The sequence below is a fragment of the Chelmon rostratus genome, chromosome 23 (assembly GCF_017976325.1).
Source record: "Chelmon rostratus isolate fCheRos1 chromosome 23, fCheRos1.pri, whole genome shotgun sequence".
Classification (NCBI taxonomy): domain Eukaryota; kingdom Metazoa; phylum Chordata; class Actinopteri; order Chaetodontiformes; family Chaetodontidae; genus Chelmon; species Chelmon rostratus.
In genome coordinates this window covers 16,181,611-16,199,642 of record NC_055680.1, presented here as the reverse complement: position 1 = coordinate 16,199,642, position 18,032 = coordinate 16,181,611, and the positions used below count along the sequence as shown (strand labels likewise).

At 43.8% G+C, this 18,032-nt stretch overlaps 2 protein-coding genes across 4 annotated transcripts in view; one reads left to right on the top strand and one right to left on the bottom strand.

The window, feature by feature from the left end:
- col4a5 (collagen, type IV, alpha 5 (Alport syndrome)) overlaps window positions 1–7,079 on the bottom strand; it is a 44,192-nt gene extending 37,113 nt beyond the window's left edge. Inside the window, exon 1 of the mRNA XM_041965663.1 lies at window positions 6,789–7,079. Coding sequence (XP_041821597.1) covers window positions 6,789–6,878 — 90 coding nt within the window. The 5' untranslated portion in view covers window positions 6,879–7,079. The remainder of the gene's footprint in view (window positions 1–6,788) is intronic.
- A 2,606-nt stretch (window positions 7,080–9,685) lies between these two features.
- The window catches only part of col4a6 (collagen, type IV, alpha 6), a 118,087-nt gene continuing 109,740 nt past the window's right edge, over window positions 9,686–18,032 (top strand). For all 3 annotated transcript variants that reach the window (XM_041964496.1, XM_041964495.1, XM_041964494.1), the window contains exons 1-3: window positions 9,686–9,744; window positions 9,911–10,030; window positions 10,214–10,259. In XM_041964496.1, the coding sequence (XP_041820430.1) occupies window positions 10,020–10,030; window positions 10,214–10,259 (57 nt within the window). In that variant the 5' untranslated portion in view covers window positions 9,686–9,744; window positions 9,911–10,019. The remainder of the gene's footprint in view (window positions 9,745–9,910; window positions 10,031–10,213; window positions 10,260–18,032) is intronic.

Below are 18,032 nucleotides of genomic sequence, written 5' to 3'. Positions count from 1 at the left end.
TCTTTTTGTTTCCCACCTGAAGCTACGTGTCTGTTTCTTTCACAGTTTTCTCTCCTCCGCCGTCCCTGAGCTGCGCTGTTTCTTTCGGGCTGTAGGACTTTGGAGGAAGAGGGGGAGCGCGACGAAGAAAAAAAAGAAAGAGAGGGATGATGTTCTTTCCGAAAAGGAGGTCAGGGAAACACAAGGCGAAAAGGAGGGAGGCGAGGAGGACGGCATGTCTTGTGACTGCTCTGTGTAGGTGGATTTGTCAGGTAGCCCACTGGATCGCAGCCACACACACACACACACACACACACACACACACACACACATAAATACTCCATATTACCTCTGCAGCCAATGTTTGACCACAAGCTTAAGCTCGACTGTCTCTTCCAGATTTAAAAGTGGATGCAGACCTTCAACACAGGCTGGAACAAATGCACCATCAGTGATAAATAATTCTTGTACACCTCCACCTTCCTCTGTTCCTCGCTCATCGCCCGGTTTGGATTAGCTGACAAAAAGCACACGAATCAACAGTGTCTCGTGTTTAATGTTGAAACTCCAGATGTCTGACTTTCCCATCGGCGCATGAACACAACATAATAGCTGGCTAAATTGAAAGACATAAAATAAAACACATTGTGAAATGGCAGAACTTCCAGGTCCGGATCGCTACGAAAAGCTGATCCCAGAACCAGAGCGGCTTTCAATCTGGCTTAAATCTCTCCGGTGTTTCTGCTGGTTCAGGGCAGGAAAACACTCTCCAAGTGCGAACAGATCAAAAGAAATGCGGAATAAGAGTCAGACAAGAAGAACATGATGAAGCAGATACAGACGCCCGCATGGGTGCAGCCCTCGTCCAGCTCAGTGCGTCTCACAAAGAGTTTATCTATTATTCATCCAAAGTGCTACAAAATCAGCGGGACTATCTTCAAATTTCAAAGCTTTAAAGATAATCTGACCACAAGTTCAAACGAGCTGCCTTCAGTTTAAAAAAGCATCAGAAGAAAAACTGCTGGTCAGAGGAGCAGGTGCCACCTTTTTCAAACGGATGCTTTCCATTGAAAAACGTAGAGAACGAGCCGACTGTCAATGGTGTGAACTGCATGTTTTTCATGCATCGGCCACAAGGGGCAGCAAAGAGCCCATTCAACAATCAAAAAACAACTTTTTAAATTTTATGTAAGCTTCACGGACAGGGATTTATGGTTAATTCAAATATGCCGAATGAGTAAGAACAATGTGGTGCAGGGGGTCCGTTATATATGCCATAAATTCAAAGATTCCAGCTAAATCTCTTTAACCTTAATCTGTAACCTATAATTCAGTCCAAATCCACAAAGGGCTCCGCTTTAATCTGGATCATCTCACTGCTCTTCAAAGGAAGGTTCTCTCAAACCTTCAGGTGGCCTCTGTTCAACCCTCCGGATCAGAGATTCCTGACTTTTAAAACCCCAAGCAACTTCCAGTCTCTCACAGGAAGCCCGCGGAGGCCGGCTAAAGCTCAGCGCTGATGTCACGCGGAGGAGCCGCGAATAACACGACCGTGAGCTGTTTCCTGGTGGCGTAACGACGTAAAAACAGTCTGGACGGGTTCCCGATGAGAGAGAAAATATAACGAGAAAGATGGACAGATGAGGGAGAGATGGAAAAAGACGCGGCTGACCTTCAAAGCCTCAACGCAAACAGTGACGGCTGCAGTAAATAAAGAAGTCCCTAACAAACACACCCTGTTTACCCTCCTCTTAACGCTGAATGGGGGAGAGGGGGGAGAAGGGGGAGGGAGGGAGGTGATAATGGGGTTTGAGTGTAAGTGACAGAAGAAGATCTATTCTGTGCAAAGAGATTCAGTGAGATTAGAACCCGAGTGGAAAGAGAAACCAAGAGGGGATTAAACCAGATTAAACACTGTATTTAAAACAATGTTCAAACAGTTTGATCTGTGTCGATTCATTTGATCAGTAGAGATCAATCTGAGATCAATGAAAGGCTACAGCTTTTAATGCTACCACTACCTCTACTACCACCTCTACTGCTACGACTACAGCTGCTGCAGAACTCCAACTCTACAACTGAAACTACAGATATCCCCCCTCATTCTTCTACATCTGGTACTGCTGATGCTTCTACTAGTACTACAAGTGCTGCTACTACTTTAATTACTGTTTGTACTCCGTTAATACTGAAACAACTGCTGCTGCTGGTAGTACTGAGAGTACTACTACTCCTGCTATAGACACTACTACTACTGTAGCTACTACGAGTCCTCCTCCTACCACTGCTACTGCAACTCCTGCTACTGCTGTAACTCTACTGCATCTTCTATGACTTCTACTACTACTACTTCTACTGCATCCAGGCCTGTAGGCTCCTACTGCAGCTACTACTGTGTTAACACAAGTGGTACTGCAACTGCTACAACTCCTATTACTACTCCTTACTGCAACTTTTAGAACCGCTGCTTCAACTAGTAGTATTTCTACACCTCCTCCCACTGCTTCATCTCCTTTTACTATGACTACTAGTCCTGCTTCTGCTCCTCATCCTCTTAGTACTTCAGCTTGTACTGCAGTACTGCGTACTTTTTGCAGCTGTGAAAGGGGAGAATGAGTGAGGAGGAGGAGGAGGAGTGTGAGTACTGGACAGGAGTAATTAGCTGTCTAAACATTTGGTGTTAGCTCTCATAGGCTTTTGTCCACCTGTTAATCCTGAAGGCATCTTCAGCTCATTGACGCCACAGTGTGAGTTCCACCAGGAAACACAGCACACACACAGCACACACACACACACACACACAGCACACATACCTCCCTTTATCATGTGAGACTATATAAAGGAGGTAAGTATGATGCACATGCTTGTGTGCACATGTGTCTTTTGAGGGCTCCTGTCTGCACTGCCGCCTGTTTAAGGAGCCCTCCTCCTCTCAGAGCAGGTGAGATAAAGATGGAATTCGCTTTCGAGAGCCGACACAAAGGCAGGGGAGGACGAGCGAGGGACGAATGTGGGAGATAAAGACGGTGGGGGGGTTCTGTAGTCAGTCCCTTCAGAATCTCTCAAAGGTTTTCTGCCTAAAATGACCACAAATTACCAAAAATCTGAAGCTTTTCAAAGAAATAATGCAAAAATACGAATCCATCTTCACATTAATCATAGATACACTGATGTGATATAACTGCAAGTCAACAGTAAAACATGCACTGATAATCTTGACATGGAATAAATCACATTAAATCTTTCAGGATATCAGGAATACCCTGTTTATGTTGCTAGCTGCAGGCCAGTAAGTTAGGGGCACATTGGGTAATTTCTCTCTGAATTTAGTCTGAAGGGCAACCATATCCTGTGTCGTGCTGCTACATAGACCAAGCAGTGCTGCAACTAGCAATTCTTTTCATTATCGGTTAGTCTGATGGATTGATTGATTACTCTGTGGTCTGTAAAATGTCAGAATGCAGTGAAATAGTGATGTTACAACTGTGGTGACTCCTTAACTGGCAAGAATTCTGACAAGTCAAGCACTTTTTGTGAAAAAACTGCAAAGATTTGAAAACACTGACAGGAAGATTGGCTGACTTTATGTTAAATCTTGCAAATTCCAGGAAGGACAAATAATTAGTATAATATAATAATAACTAGGGACAAAGTGGAGAGAAAACAGCAAAGAATTTGGCTGGAAAACAACCTCCTCTCCATCTCTTTCACTTGAAGATGCAGCTCTGCAGTGTTTGCTAAAGCCGCAGATTTATCTCCGCTATCTGAGGATGTTATGGCTAAGTAAACGTCCACACACACACACACACACACACACACACACACACACACACACACACACACACAGAGCAGACAGGCTCCCTGCTCCAAACTCCACCTGGGATGTGGGTCATGTGAAAGGTTAGGGAACCTGTGAGGCTGTGGGTGGCTGTGTTTGTGTGTGTGTGTGTGTGTGTGTGTGTGTGTCCATTTGCACAAGAAAGCATGCATCAAATTAAGTGTGTGTTTGTGGTTGCACGGCATGGTGGGTTCAAAGGAAAAACCTCCAGGTATACATTACCGCTGAACCCCCTCACCTGGCTGGAGATTCATATCTGGGCGATTAATACTGCACACACACACTCTCTGACAAACACACACACACAACCAGATAACTCTGAGACAGTGACGTATGAGATGATGCTCTACTTAGAACAAGTTAATGATTACACGCGGAATAAGAATGGGAAGTTGTGTGTGTGTGTGTGTGTGTGTGTGTGTGTGTGTGTGTGGAGGCAGATGTTTATTTTGTCTTGTATCCTTGTTCTCACTGTCCTGTGAAAAACATGCATCTCCAAATGTTGACTTTACATGAACTCAAAGAAAGAAAATGTGAAAATATATTTTTTTAAGTAATCATGTGGATTCAAAGGGTTTTATAGTGGAACAGTTGAACACATAAATGGCATAAATGAAAAGTTAATACTTCATTCATATTAAAAACTTCAGCATGTTTGGAAATGCGTGTTTTTTAGTGAACAGTGATGATAAAGGCAAGCTGAATTCCAGAGGACATAATTGGAGTTTTGTAGTGTTACATACAGACTCCACTAGGGGGCCTCAGTGAGAACTCTGCCACAGCAAAGACACAAGCAGGAATGGTGAGAATGAGGGGAAGTCAGGTGTGTGTGTGTGTCGGGGGGGGGGGGGTGAGAACTAAGCCTACAATATCCATACATCTGCATCACTTTCATTCACACCTTCCTTTCATTCACACCTTCCCCTTTGTACAGATGAACTAAAGGTCTGCTCACTGACTTCTAAACTCCTAATCCTGATGACGTCTGTGAGATGTGGTTGAAAGCTTCTTATGGACCAAACTTCTGCCCCTTAGGTCAAGAATAGAACTTTTATGAACCTTAGCTTGATGTTTTTTTGCTCTCCTCTATCCATCATCATCTTCTCCTCTCTGAACCTCCTCCTCATCCTCTCCAAAAGGGTGGGGTCAGCCACATTCCACTGTACAAAGCAGACCCCCCCTCTTCGTCTTTGACTTCTGCAGCAGTAACAGCCACTCTGTCCTCTCAACGAGTCACACCTGCAACATTCACGGGCGACACCTGCAGACATGCCTTCACCCTTCCCTCTGAGCTTTTCTCATCGCTTTTCCTGATTGCTGTAGCACAGCGGGAGCAAAGTCGAGCATATTTCAGATGGTGTAACTCCATGCATTTTGTTCATTAGGAGCTATTTGCCTCCAGTGAAACAAATGCATGCCTAAAATCCATTTAAGGCCTCAAAAGTCCAGATGTTCTGCTGCATATTTTGTGGACAAAATGCATTAATTCATGGAAGGCAGCCACCATCTTTCCAAACTTTGAAAAAAGCCTGAATTCATTTAAAGTGATATTTTGACATGTTAATAGGCTAAAAAACATGGGATGCAAACGTTTTTCAAGATGGAGGCAGATAAAAGTCTCATGCATGAACACGAAAAGCCCTCACAGGCTCGCACTGATGAACAGCCAGTGCGCACGCCTGATTGGACACGCCTGGTGTGTGGGCGGGGCCGTGCCGATCTGCCCTCATGAATTATTAATAACGTGTGAATATTCATACGACACGTTGTAATATTACATGAGGAGCCAGACTGAGATGAGTCCGCTGATTGATCACTTTCACTCCGCGGTTTGATGATCCAGCTGCGTCATTCCGGGATGTCAGAGATGCAGCGTTAAGAGCGCTGCAGCTGGGATGAGAGGCCACCGATGCAAACAAATGCAGGCTGAAGAGGGCTGAAGTAGGCGCAAACACAAACACACAGCCGCCCTGATGTCTGCATCTAAAGTGCACACTAACTTCTCCTTAATAATCAGTAATAGAGCCATTGAAGTCATGAGTCCGCTGCCCTGGCTGCACAGATTTGACGCCTGCGGGGCGTCAGCAGCAAAATCCACCAATAAAGACTGATTTTATTCATCTATTCTTTCAGCATGCGTCCGTAACCAGGTGCTGTCATCACAAAACACACCTGCAGGGAGATGCACCTTAATAAACGCCGCTAAAAAATCGCATTTCCTCTCGTCTGCTATGGAAAGGCTTTCATCAGGATGTCACCAACCTGCAAGCGTAACACGCGTTGGCTGGGGCGGGCAGCAGACCGTGTTATCACTGACAGTGCAGGAATGTTGGCGGTTAACTTTAATATTTTAATTAGAAGACAGGCGGGCCGGTGCGGGGAGCCCGGGCGACGCTGCACCGCCGCGCTGCTCCAGACGCGTAGCTCACGCTGCCGTCTCGACTTTTGACGTGATAACAGGAGGAGAAGACGCGCGCAGGCTGCGGGAAAAGTGCGCCGCGGTTGGCGTGTTGCTACAGGTTGCGTGCTGCTGCGCGGAACAGGGGAGGAAGAAACGTGATGCTCGTGGAGCAGGACAGAAAGTCCGTCCGCGATCTTCCCTGGAACTACAAAGCGGAGCTCAGGAAGGTGCTCGTGGGTGCCAGTCGTTAAAAAGTGCCTCAAAGGCTCGTCACAAAGGTGAATAACTGGCTAAACTGCGAGTTTATAATTGTAATTGCAACAAAGCTGAAATTGTATGGGGCTTATAATAGAGCAGAAGGATAAGCACTTGTTAGAAAAGCAGCCTCTCTATTTATAAACCTCAGTTGGGCTTGCTGGGGGAGCCGGTGGTGCACCGGCGCCGGTTGACTGAGAGCGGCGGGTCTCTCGGCTTCTTCATGCGGGGATCTTGCGGGGCGAAAGCCGTTAGAGGGCTCTGAATCTGTGCAAAAACAGAGAGAGAGAGAGAGAGAAGTGGAAGCGCACTTACCGCGGAGTCGGATCGCTGCACCGCGACGCACAGGGCGAAGAGGAGCAGAGGCACGGCGAGCTGTCGCAGGCTCTTCGCGTCTTTATTCATCTTGGGGAATAAAACAAGGATCCGCCTGCGTTAACACTCACAAACCCTACGGTTCTCTACTCGCATGTCATAGCCCTGCTTCCCCCCCAGCACACTGGCCCTCAGTGAAACAGAAATAAAAGGAAAAACACTGCTCGGCGTGTTGGCTGTTGTTGCGCTTGCAGAGGCTCCTAGTGGTCCTGGCTGTGGCACGGTGCGCCTCTGTAGTCCCCCTCTCTAACTTTTTCTCTCCTCGACTTGCAAACCTGCCCAGCCGGATCTACTTCCCACACCCAGGGCGCACTGATATCTCCCCCATGCACCTACAGCAAGACAGTCAATTCATCTAAAATTAAGTTTCTGGAAGACTCGCACCTTGAAAGTTGGTCCTAAAGAGATGATCAATGCGTGCCACCCCACTCCGGGTGAAGATTTATTTCTGCTGTTGGAATTTCTTTTCCGGTTAAAAAGAATTTGATCATGTTAGGACCTCGCAAGCGCGGATGGATATGGTGCCTTCCTCCTGCATGCCTATCCAAGGCCTGCGGCTGCACAAAAAAGCTTTGACATTAAACCTTTATTTGACATTTTCTATACGCCTGGACACGTTACATTCCTGCCACATTATTAAAGGTCAGATAGTCACTTTTGGCTCCTGCCAGAAGGATGCTGCTGGCAGAATAGAAAGAAAATCAAATTACCCTTTTTTTTCCCAATAAAGTGTATCATCCTCTCCTCATTTTACTGTTGCATTCTTTTAAAACGACGTGAAGCAAAAGAGAAAAGTCACATTCCCAGCTGCTGATGACAGGAGAAAGTTTCTGACTGTAATCAAATCACCGTCTGTGGATGAGATCGTCAAAACGTCCAAAACACACATGAAACTGATATACTGACATTTTGACTGCAGGTTTTTTCTCATGATGAAACATTTTGAAATGAATCATGTAGCCTCACGTCCATGACAGTGAGCCCTGAACGTATTAAATCATCTAAAATTCAGGTGACATTCTGAATGGGAGGCTCGTGGTTGCATTTTATACATCTTGGCTTTTTTCTGTTGTGGGCTTACACACTTTTCTTTTTGTTCAGAGCCAGCTGCAGACCAGAATTTTAAAAACCAGGAACCGAGCTTCTCAAAAACTACTTTCACAGGTTTTGTTGAACTCATGCCTATCAGACAAGAGCGAGTGCTGCTGATTTGTGCACACTAACACGCCTTTCTGTTCTTTTAGGCTTTGTGGAACGAGGCGTTGGAACAACTTTTCTTTCAATATTGAAATCATAAGTAATTATCATGAATTTAATAAGAAGGTCAAATTGTGGTTCATGTGAAAACTGGAAGTTTAAGATCATCATAATCATCATCATAAAGACCACAATGGAAAAAACATTTTGGGTTTGCAGTTTTGTGTGATTTGATGTCCTCCCTGTCGTAATATCAAATAAACTAAAACTTCAACTAATCACTACAGCCAGTTTATGAAACCAATGCAGCAATACATCCAACCTTCATGACGGTTCTGAAGCTCAGTTTCTGTTTTGAAACTGTTTTCAATTGGTGTTCTTTCAACTGTTTGGTCACTTTGGAGTCTGCAGTTTGTGGCATTGAGTTGTACCGCCTTATACTGACAGGTGTTTCATTTAGTGTGTAAGCTGCAAAGATGATCATGAAGTAAAAAATGTAGTGAGCCAGGAAAGAAGTTGTGAGGTTGCCAGCTTTGAAATATTTCTGCAAGGCAATGAGCACAGGTCAGGATGCAGTCGAACTACTGTACATCCCAAGGATGTAGGTCAGGACGGGCACAAGTAAAATCAATTTAACACTCCTCCAATCATAGAAACACTTTTTGTAATGGGCTAAGGGTTAGCATTAGTGTTGGAGATACAGTACAGTTATATATAGAGGTCCCAGGTAGGATCCCTGTGGTGCACCTCAGCTGAAATAAGATGAAAAACAAGGACAAAGCTGCATTTTTAAAAAGAGACATTTGATAACTTAACCAGGAACTCTTTTCAACAGAATCTATCAGAGGACAAATGAAGATGTCGTGATTGACAGAGCTGAAGGCTCACTCAGGTCAAGTAGAACTAAAATAGAACATTCAAGAGCTAAAAGAGGACCATTTGCAACTTGAGTCACTCAGTGTCTGCACCAGGTTTAGAGCAGAGATCAGAACAGAGGAGTCCAAACAACGTTTTTAATTTGATCTCACACATAGATAGACATGACAGCACAGAGCTGTTATAACCCTGCCATATATTTAAAGGATCCTTTTTTTTAAGTTAATGGAAAAATAAGTCGCAAGTTTATTGCAAATGTATGATACCCAATAGAAATACCAGGCAACCACGGGAAATTCAGTCAAGTTGGTAGCAGACTTCATGTCCTCATAGATATTATCTGATCTCTTTTATTGATTATATGGGTGATAGTGTTGCATAAAATATCATAAGGACACTTTAACTCTAAGCAATTATTGAGAAACTAACTTTTTATTGATAACATGCTAATATTAGGGGATACACCAAAGAAAAATACACAAAAACGTTCATAAAGGTTTTTGTGAACTCATATTTGAGCATCATACACATGAGGGTCTTTATAATATCTTTAATCGTAAAATATGTTCTTTCATTTTTGCTTTTGTCCACAGATTAAAGCCAGCCTGAGACTTCCTCTGGACAGGACAGTGTCCTCCGCAGCACCACGCAGTTTGAGGAGGTTATGGTCTGTGTGCGTGGGTAACAATCTCCTGCTGCAGCCAAAGGTATGGAGGCATGAATGACATGTGTTGGCCCCTCCCCTCCTGCTGCTGTGGTGCGCTGCTGAGTTGAAGCGCAGCAACCCGGAGAGCGCAGCAGCGACTTCGCCGCTGCAACTTTGGTGAGTTGGATAAGCTCCCATTTAATGAAAGAAATCACCCACAAAGAGTGTGTCCGTGCTGGCTGTGTTTTCATGCTTGGATGTGTGTGTGCGTGTGCGTGAAGGCAGGTTGCGTGTGGCGGTGGGACTACTTTATCTTTCTCTTTCTCTGTCTGTCTCCGGGTAGATGACAGGGTTTTTTGGAGCCGTCGATGAGCGCGTTTGAAGTGCCTTGCTGGTGAAGACAAGGGAGTCGATTCTCGACCTGCGGTTCCCCCTCTACCAGTCGAACCAAAATGAAATTCCCGTAAGGCCTTTTCCTCTTAAAATCCCACTTGATTGGCTTTATTTAAAGTTAGTTTTCGGCGTAGCGAGCAGCCGCAGCGTTGGCCGCGGCTGCGGGCTGCGTTGGCCCGGCTCCGGCGCAGTTTACCTGCCAGACAATCACTGCAGAAAACTCACTAACCGACGTGTTTATTTTTTCTTGCAGGATTTATGTAATAGCAGTGGCCTTGGCGGTGACTTCTACGCACGGAGTAAGTCCAGATTTCTTTACCATTTCAGTACTTCATGTGAAGTGGCTCTCCACTCTTGTTTATTTAGACCGCAGATGCGCATAAACGATGTAGCTGAATGCGTTTTTTTTGCATGGTGACTGTGTAAATGCTGGAGAAGATACATTTCATGCGTCTAAATGGCTCAGCTGACCCAGTGTGGCCAAACGGGGAGTCCAGTCTGTTTAAAGCCACTTTTAAAAAATACGATTTAGTGGCACGGCTTCCGCCTGTTGCATTAATTATATGCTTATAACGTGTCTTTGAAACACATGCTGCCCACGGCAGAGACCTGCAGTCTGCACAGGTCCTACATGCCTTTATCCCCCCGCGCGTCAGGCTGTGGGTGTCTTGAGCCTGCAGAGTCGCATTTTTCAGTATTTTTAATCACTCTCCACCGCTAAAAGGACACTTAATACAGTCAGTGTTTGGTTGTATTTTTTATTGCCACGTTAGAGATAATTAGAGCTCCAGGTGCGTTCAAAGTTGCACCATTTGTGCAAAACAGTTTCTAACCTATGTGCAAAATGTTGTAAAGATTTTGTGTGAGTTTGCATTTGTCAGTATCCTTAGGGACTGAATACGCAGTGGATTTTTGAGTGGGCCCGCTCAGTCATTTGCAATTCAAGCTCCGCCCGCTGCTGAATATGTAGGATAAGGAGATTATTGGGGCAACGTGCATTTTCCAAGCCACACCTTTCCAAGGCTTCTGCTGCAGCAGCAGAGTCAAAGCATCCGCTTCCTCTGCAGAGTCAAAGCATCCGCTTACTCTGCACCACCAAACCGTCTCTCACATTGATTTGATGTGATGATGTGTTTCTCATTTTGATTTTCACTCAGTTTGATAATTCCTGCTCAAATCTGAAGTATTACTTGAACTCGACCATCAAGATATCTGCTAGTTTTCCCCATATTTTGCTTTTAAAAGCACTATATCACCGGTCACATTATTATTGGTTATTAAAAGAAAATTGTGCTGCGAAAAATGAAAGATGATACACCTCAAAAACACACTGAACTATGAAAAAATATGTAGTGTCACTGTCCAAAAAGTAGCACTTTGCTTTACCCTTCCCTTTAGCACTTATATAAACATTTAATAAATGCTTTATAACACATTCTAATGTGTTTGTAAGAAGCTAAAAGGACAACGTTACTTTATTTAAGGTTGAGTTTGTAGGATTTATGGGGATCTAGTGGTGAGGTTGCAGATTGCAACCAACTGAGTGTGTAGCAGAGCCTACGGCGGCTGCTATAAATGCAAAAAGGCGCTCTCTAGAGCCAGTCCATCCTGGGCTGCTGTAGAAACATGGTGGTGCAACATAGCGGGCCCTGCTCCACAGAGTTCGCCAGGTTGCACCGCCATGTTGTAGTCCATGATGAACAAGTCACCGGCTCTAGAGAGCGCCGGCCCACCGATAGTGATCCGTTTTATATTAACCAGCAACGATTAGTTTACAAGAGCTGCAGGTGGCAGCAACTGTCGTGACGGAGTAGGCTACGGCGACTAGCCTAGAGCATCATGAGCACAGTGTAATTACTCTAACTGCCAAAAGGGGGAGACAAAAGTTCGACACTGCAGACTTAAAGTACAGAATTCATCAACGATTATGACTCCTTCTGTGAAAACATCTTTTATATTATAACAACTGTGTATTTATATTGTCGCCCATGATCTATACCAGGCATCTCAAACCGGTTCCATAAAGGCTGCAAGTTTTCATTCCAACCAAGGAGGAACACACCAGGCTGGAATCAATTAATCAGCTGATCTCAGTCTTCAGCTGATAACTAAGTGATCCCTTGATGTTGATTGGTTGGCCTAATGTGCTCCACCTGGGTTGGAATGAAAACCTGCAGCCACGCGGCCCTTTATGGAACCGGTTTGAGATGCCTGATCTATACAGTAGCATACGTATGGGTTGTAGTTGTTGGCAAATATACAGTACAGTATTTAGAGGCGGCTAATGTAACGTGTCTCAAACAAACTGAAGGATTCTTTCTTCATTTAGGTTCTTTTGTTGCAAAGCTGAAAGCGGGGCCATTCTCTGTTAGCGCATGAAAAGTTTTGGAGATACGGGGTTTTGAAGTTAAACCTTTATTGAGACACAGAATGGCCGTCTGTGATGACAAGGGTCAGGTTATATTGTGAAGAGAATATTCAGTTTCATGTAAAGGTTCATAATTGTATTGACGTAAAAGTTGAAAAGTATCATCAGCCAAAAGTACTCAAAATATCAGAAGTGAAAGTACTCACTATGCAGAAAAACTGCCTTTTTGAGTATCATAAGTAGTACTGTTGTGACGTAAATGAAGTGGACTAGGAAGTACTTTTCCCTCTGAAATGTATTGGAGTAGAAGTACTCAGGTTAAGTATGAGTACAGCACTTGTGTAAATGTACTTACATACCACAGCTACTAATGGTATCATAATTGCATGCGGTTTCAAGCTCAGGTGGTCGAAAAACTGTAATCCTGCAGGTGTTTGTGCAGAACTCTATCATTAACTATAGAGGGAATCAAACCCTCAACCCCAGCGGTGTTGGCTCCTTGCTCCACCAGCTGAGTGACAGGAAATGCTAAAGCTGTCTTCGGTTGAGGCGGAGACGCTGACGAGGAACATTAAAGCGAATCAGCGGCCAAAAGCTTCCTGTGTCTCAATAGGACTCAGCTGATGGAGCTGCATTGACTTTGAATTGACTCCTCCACCCACTTGCCACCTCCCTGTTGTTTTGTGTTGTATGCGTGTGTGTGTGTGGGTGACTGGGTGGCTGAGTGGATGAATATGTGTATGTGTGTGGGGTTGAGTGACTGACATATAAGTTCATTGGGTGGTCTGGACTGTCGTAACCTTGGTGACAGTATCTTTGGGTGGGTATCGCCGTGGTGCGGCGGTGGTCCAGCCCACAGTTATTTTTATATCCTGTCTGTGCCACTGTACGCTGACAGGAGACGTCTTTATCAGGGCCGATCGGTGTCATCTGATAACACACACACTTGTTTCTCTCTTGGTGGAAATACTGTGGCCTGCTACATGACAGCGATGGCGTTGTAGCAAGCAAAAGATAAAGTTTGGCTAAGTTACATTTGTAACTCGAAAATATTCATTTAAAGACTTTTTGCAAACAAGAACAGAATTTAGAGAAAAAAAGGAATAAAATTGTTATACTAAAGTGTATTAAATAGTTTTTTATATGTGCTGTATATTATAAATAATATGGAAAGGAGTGCTATGGCAACCACAGCTTGTACTGTGATAATGAATTTAATGAAAGTGTAAATTGTTAGCTACGTATTTCAGTAAGGCTGCTATTCTGGATACCTTATAGGTCACACTATACTATACATAACACTGCTTTCTTTGCTGTTATGGACAAAGACAATTGATTTTTGTCTTTAGCTTGGTAGCTAGCTAACCGTAGTATTTGTTAGCTGTCGTTTACTGCCTAGTTAGCTTGCGTGGATGGAGGTAGCGTGGGTTGCGGCAAGGAGGAGCGTGCTAGCATTGTTTAGCTGGCTAGCGTATGAGTTTGCTAGCTAGCTGTGATGCTGAAATCAACAGTTTGGTTCAGGCTAACTGAGCTGACTCTTCTAAAAAAGCTGCGGTGCTATGAGAAGGTAAGAGCTAAATGCCCAAAAGTTTATGTTTATGTGTATGTTTTTGACTAGTTAGCTTTATTTTTAGCATTAGTAATCAAACCCAGCCCCGCACCACAACTCTCCCTTTAGTTAGCTCACGTTTTTTAGCCTGGTTGTCATATTTATGGATTCTTTTAGACGTTAGCCGATCCCCCACTTAACCCCCATGATTGAAATTGATGTTTCAGTGAACATACAGAGAGAGAAAACCGTTAGGAGCTGCTCCAGAGAGTCTCTAAGGGCCGACGCAGCTGTTGGCGCAGGGAAAACATCGCACACAGGTGAGGAGGAATGGTGAGGAGAGGGGAGGAGGCATGACGGGAAGGAGAGGAGGGATTCAAAAGCTGGAGCGAGTGAGTCTGTATTACCTGGACAGTTAGGAAACCATCCAGAAATGTACTCTTTACATTAGTCTTGACCCAGTTGGTATGCGAGATGGGTGGGTTGCACATATTTGTGCATACGGTTTAATCTCTGGTGACAAATGAGGGTTTTAAGTTTGACACTCTTGGATATGTTGTGTGGGTGTAGATGCTTTTGTTCTCCTGAACTCTTTTGTGGGCATATTTAGCTTTAAAGGATCAAGTTTCATCTCTTCAAATACAAATCATGTCTCTATGTTATGGTTTTGCTGACGTTTTTTATACTTGCCATGCAGTTGCACATCTTTGGTTTCCATTGGTTTCCTTTTATTTTCATGTGATAGAATAGTCAATTAATCGCAAATTCATCACCATGCTCATCAAATCATCAGATTTTTATTAATATTTATTTATTTATTTATTTGTTTATTTTTGTTAAGACAAGTTTTGCAAGTGTGCTAATAAATGTTGTTTATGTACGGAAATTAATGGAAACCAAAGGGTGCCAGGAAAGTTCATGCGAAGTAGTGTGATTTTTGGCTAGCCTGTAGCAATGGTGCAGCTAATCATTATTTTCTCTATTTACATCAATTTATCATTTTGCCTTTTTATGTCAGAAAATTGCAAAAGTTGCTAATTACACAACTATTCGAATTGAGCGCTTTATCCCATCAACAGTCCAAAAAAACCCCAAAGATATAAAGTTAAGATCATGTATATCAACTAAAGCGTTAAATCTCCAGATTTAAAAAGCCAGAACTGGCAAATGTTCGACATTTTTGCTTTGGAAATAAAGAATGAATTTTGCAGTATATGAGCTAAAACATACAAAAACACAGGCATGGTTGTAAAAAAAAAACAACTTCAGTGCATCTTTGGAAAACTTCAGTGAAAATAAGAGTGATTTCTGAGCATGAATAGATAATTCTATTGTAGTTTTTGAATATTTGGTTTCCTGATGTAGTCACTTTGTTGCACAGTCTGTAATTCTAGGAGAGAGACGGATGTGATAAAGAAAATATGTAGTAGTGGTATTTAACAGTGTTGGTGAAATTAGAGATATAAGCGGTGGTTTTGGTCCAAAAATGATGCTGCAAACTTGACAACCATTTCTTCGTCCCCTCCCCTCTCCTCTCCTCTCCCTCCCTCTGTTGAATTCCTCCAGAGCTTGGCAGGACTTGTCAGGCTGTCTCCCACTCCCTGCAGGTGCTATAGGCTGGAACATTCCAGAAACGCTAAGTGAGGCGACTGATCACTGCTTGATTTGTGGTTGCTCTAGACCCTCCCCAACTCAACCAAATCCCCCACCTCCTCCTTCCTTTCTCTTCTGCCCTCCTCCTCCCTCTCTCACCCGATCATTACCCCGTCACACCCCCCCCCCTTTCCTATCGCTTTTCGCCCTCGCTGCTTCCACAAGTCAGGCAAACCATCACCAGTTGATTTGTGGTTTGATTTGCGAGTGGTGGTCCCCCCATAACCTCCTCACCCCTCCTGTGGAGTCACAGCCCAATTCTTTCTTTCTTTCTTTCCTTAATTACATTACAAAGTTCCTCTTTTGCAAAGCTTGAGATCTTTTATTCATACATTATTTTTTTCTGTAGACCTTTTGACAATCAATTTTAACATTTCACTCATTTTTCATGCAAAATGGGCAAATGCTTACTGGTTCCAGTTGCTCAAAAGTGAATAATTCATGGCGTTTGTTGTCTTATAAGTCGGTAAACTTTATTTTTTTCTCTCGTTTTATAGTCAAACTATTAATTGATTATTCAAACCTCAGTTATTTGCAGCACTCTTGAGCTCATCTTCTACTCTTTTCTGATTTATGATGTGCAAATAAAGCCTCAAAAGAATGTTTAGTTTTCGCTGTGTGAGAGAAAAAGAAGGTGACAAGCTCCAAAACCACATAATTGTAGTGCAGAGACACCTGTCAAACCTAATTCAACATGACTTATGACTTCGCCTTGGATATGTGAGGGTTTATGCGCGCGTTGGTCGAGATGCCAGTATGTTCCTGGGTGTGCAGAACCGGCAGGAGGAACAGAGGTGACTGTGCTGTGCTTTACTTTGCCTGAAAACAAACGCCGGTGATTTGGGTCAGGGTGAGATTAGTCGAGCTTATGAAAAAAGTCGTGGTGTTGTTTTGAAATGTGATAGGCAAAGAGCCGGCCGGTCAGTCTGGAGAGAGTTAGTGTGTGTTTGCTGTGACACGGTCACGCTGCTCTGTTTCAGCTTGTGGTCCATGTCGTGGGTCTGGAGGAGTCAGGATGCAGATCATGTTGTCCTCCTTATTTTCTTCCCTCTCTTTCACTACCTCTTATTCACCTTTATCCCTCTTTCCTGCTTTCTCTCTTCCCTTAAACCTATTTTTTTTTGCATGTTTTCAAAGCTTGTGTAACCCTCTTCCTTTTTCCAACCTTCCAGTTTCACCTTCGCTGTGCAGGTTCTTCAGAGGAAGGTTTGAACCCTTTGTCAGCGAGTGCATTAGGAAACCTGTAAACCCCTGCTGTTTCTCTTCCACGCCCACAGTTAAGACTTTGCAGCCTGCTCGCATGCATTCATGCATGTTTCCCCATAAAATCCTATGTGCTTGTGTGCATTGCTTGCTGGGAAATACCCTCGCCAAAGCAAAAGAGGACACACTGACTTTTCAGTGACAGTGTCAGTGTACACAAATCTGGAGTCCAGAGTAATCTAGACAATACACGACACTTTGCATGTTGTCTGAAAGGTTTTCTGTAAGGCAGTGATTTCTAGTCAGTTGTCATTAAATCGAACAGTGAAACCTTGCTTGCAGGCAGCTTTGCACTCTAACATAGAAACAGCACTTATGCAGAGTTTCTACCTCCATTGATCACTGCAACAAATAATTGCTTTCCATACTGACTAATGCTGATTTCTGTTTCTATTATTTGGGTCATCGTTTAGTCTGTAAACTGTCAGGAAATGCTGAAAAAAGCAGCAAGATTTTACTTAACAATTACATGAAACAGAGAGAAGCAGCGCACATCCTCATGCATGAGAAGCTGGACCCGGTGTTTGTTGGACATTTGCTTTCTTGTCAGCTGAAGAGAGCTGCATTTTAAGTTATCAGCGTACAAATGCTAAGCTACAGCATCATCAACTTTCCTCCATTAAGTAAAAACCGTGAATGACAATGACCTTTGTGATATTTATTCAGGATGTACGTGGCCTTGTGTGGGCCACGTCTGAGGAATGCTACACAATCTCTGTTATGCTCAAGTCAGAAAAGTTTGGTAAAACATCCAAAAGCAACAGAGTGAAAGAGGAGCGTTGGCGTAACTGTTGACAGATGCTGCCGTCCGCCCTCCCTTCCCCTTCTGTGTGTTGATCTTTTACTTGGTAACGGTGTTTGCGTTGGACAATCCTCCCCAAAAAGCCTCCATGTCATACTTTCTCCTCCATCCACCATCCATCTTTTCATGCATCCCTTCAGATGATCGCCGCATTGCTTTTCATCCTCACAGATCCAGTTAAAAGGCGTGAAAGGTTTGTTGTTGTTGGTGCAGATGCGCAGCAGCTTGATTGGAACGATCGATAAAGGCGGTTAAGGCGTGATGAAAGTGAAAGGTGGCACTGCTCTTCAATAGCTCCTATTTGTGTTGCATTCCGAGTTTATTGTGTTTTGTGATGTGGCGTTGAAGGTGTCGCCACCTCTGATTTCGATTTATGTGAGTCTGTCTTGGCAGCAGCTAAGCTCTGGTAAAAGGTGGTTTTTGTTGAAGAGCCAGTT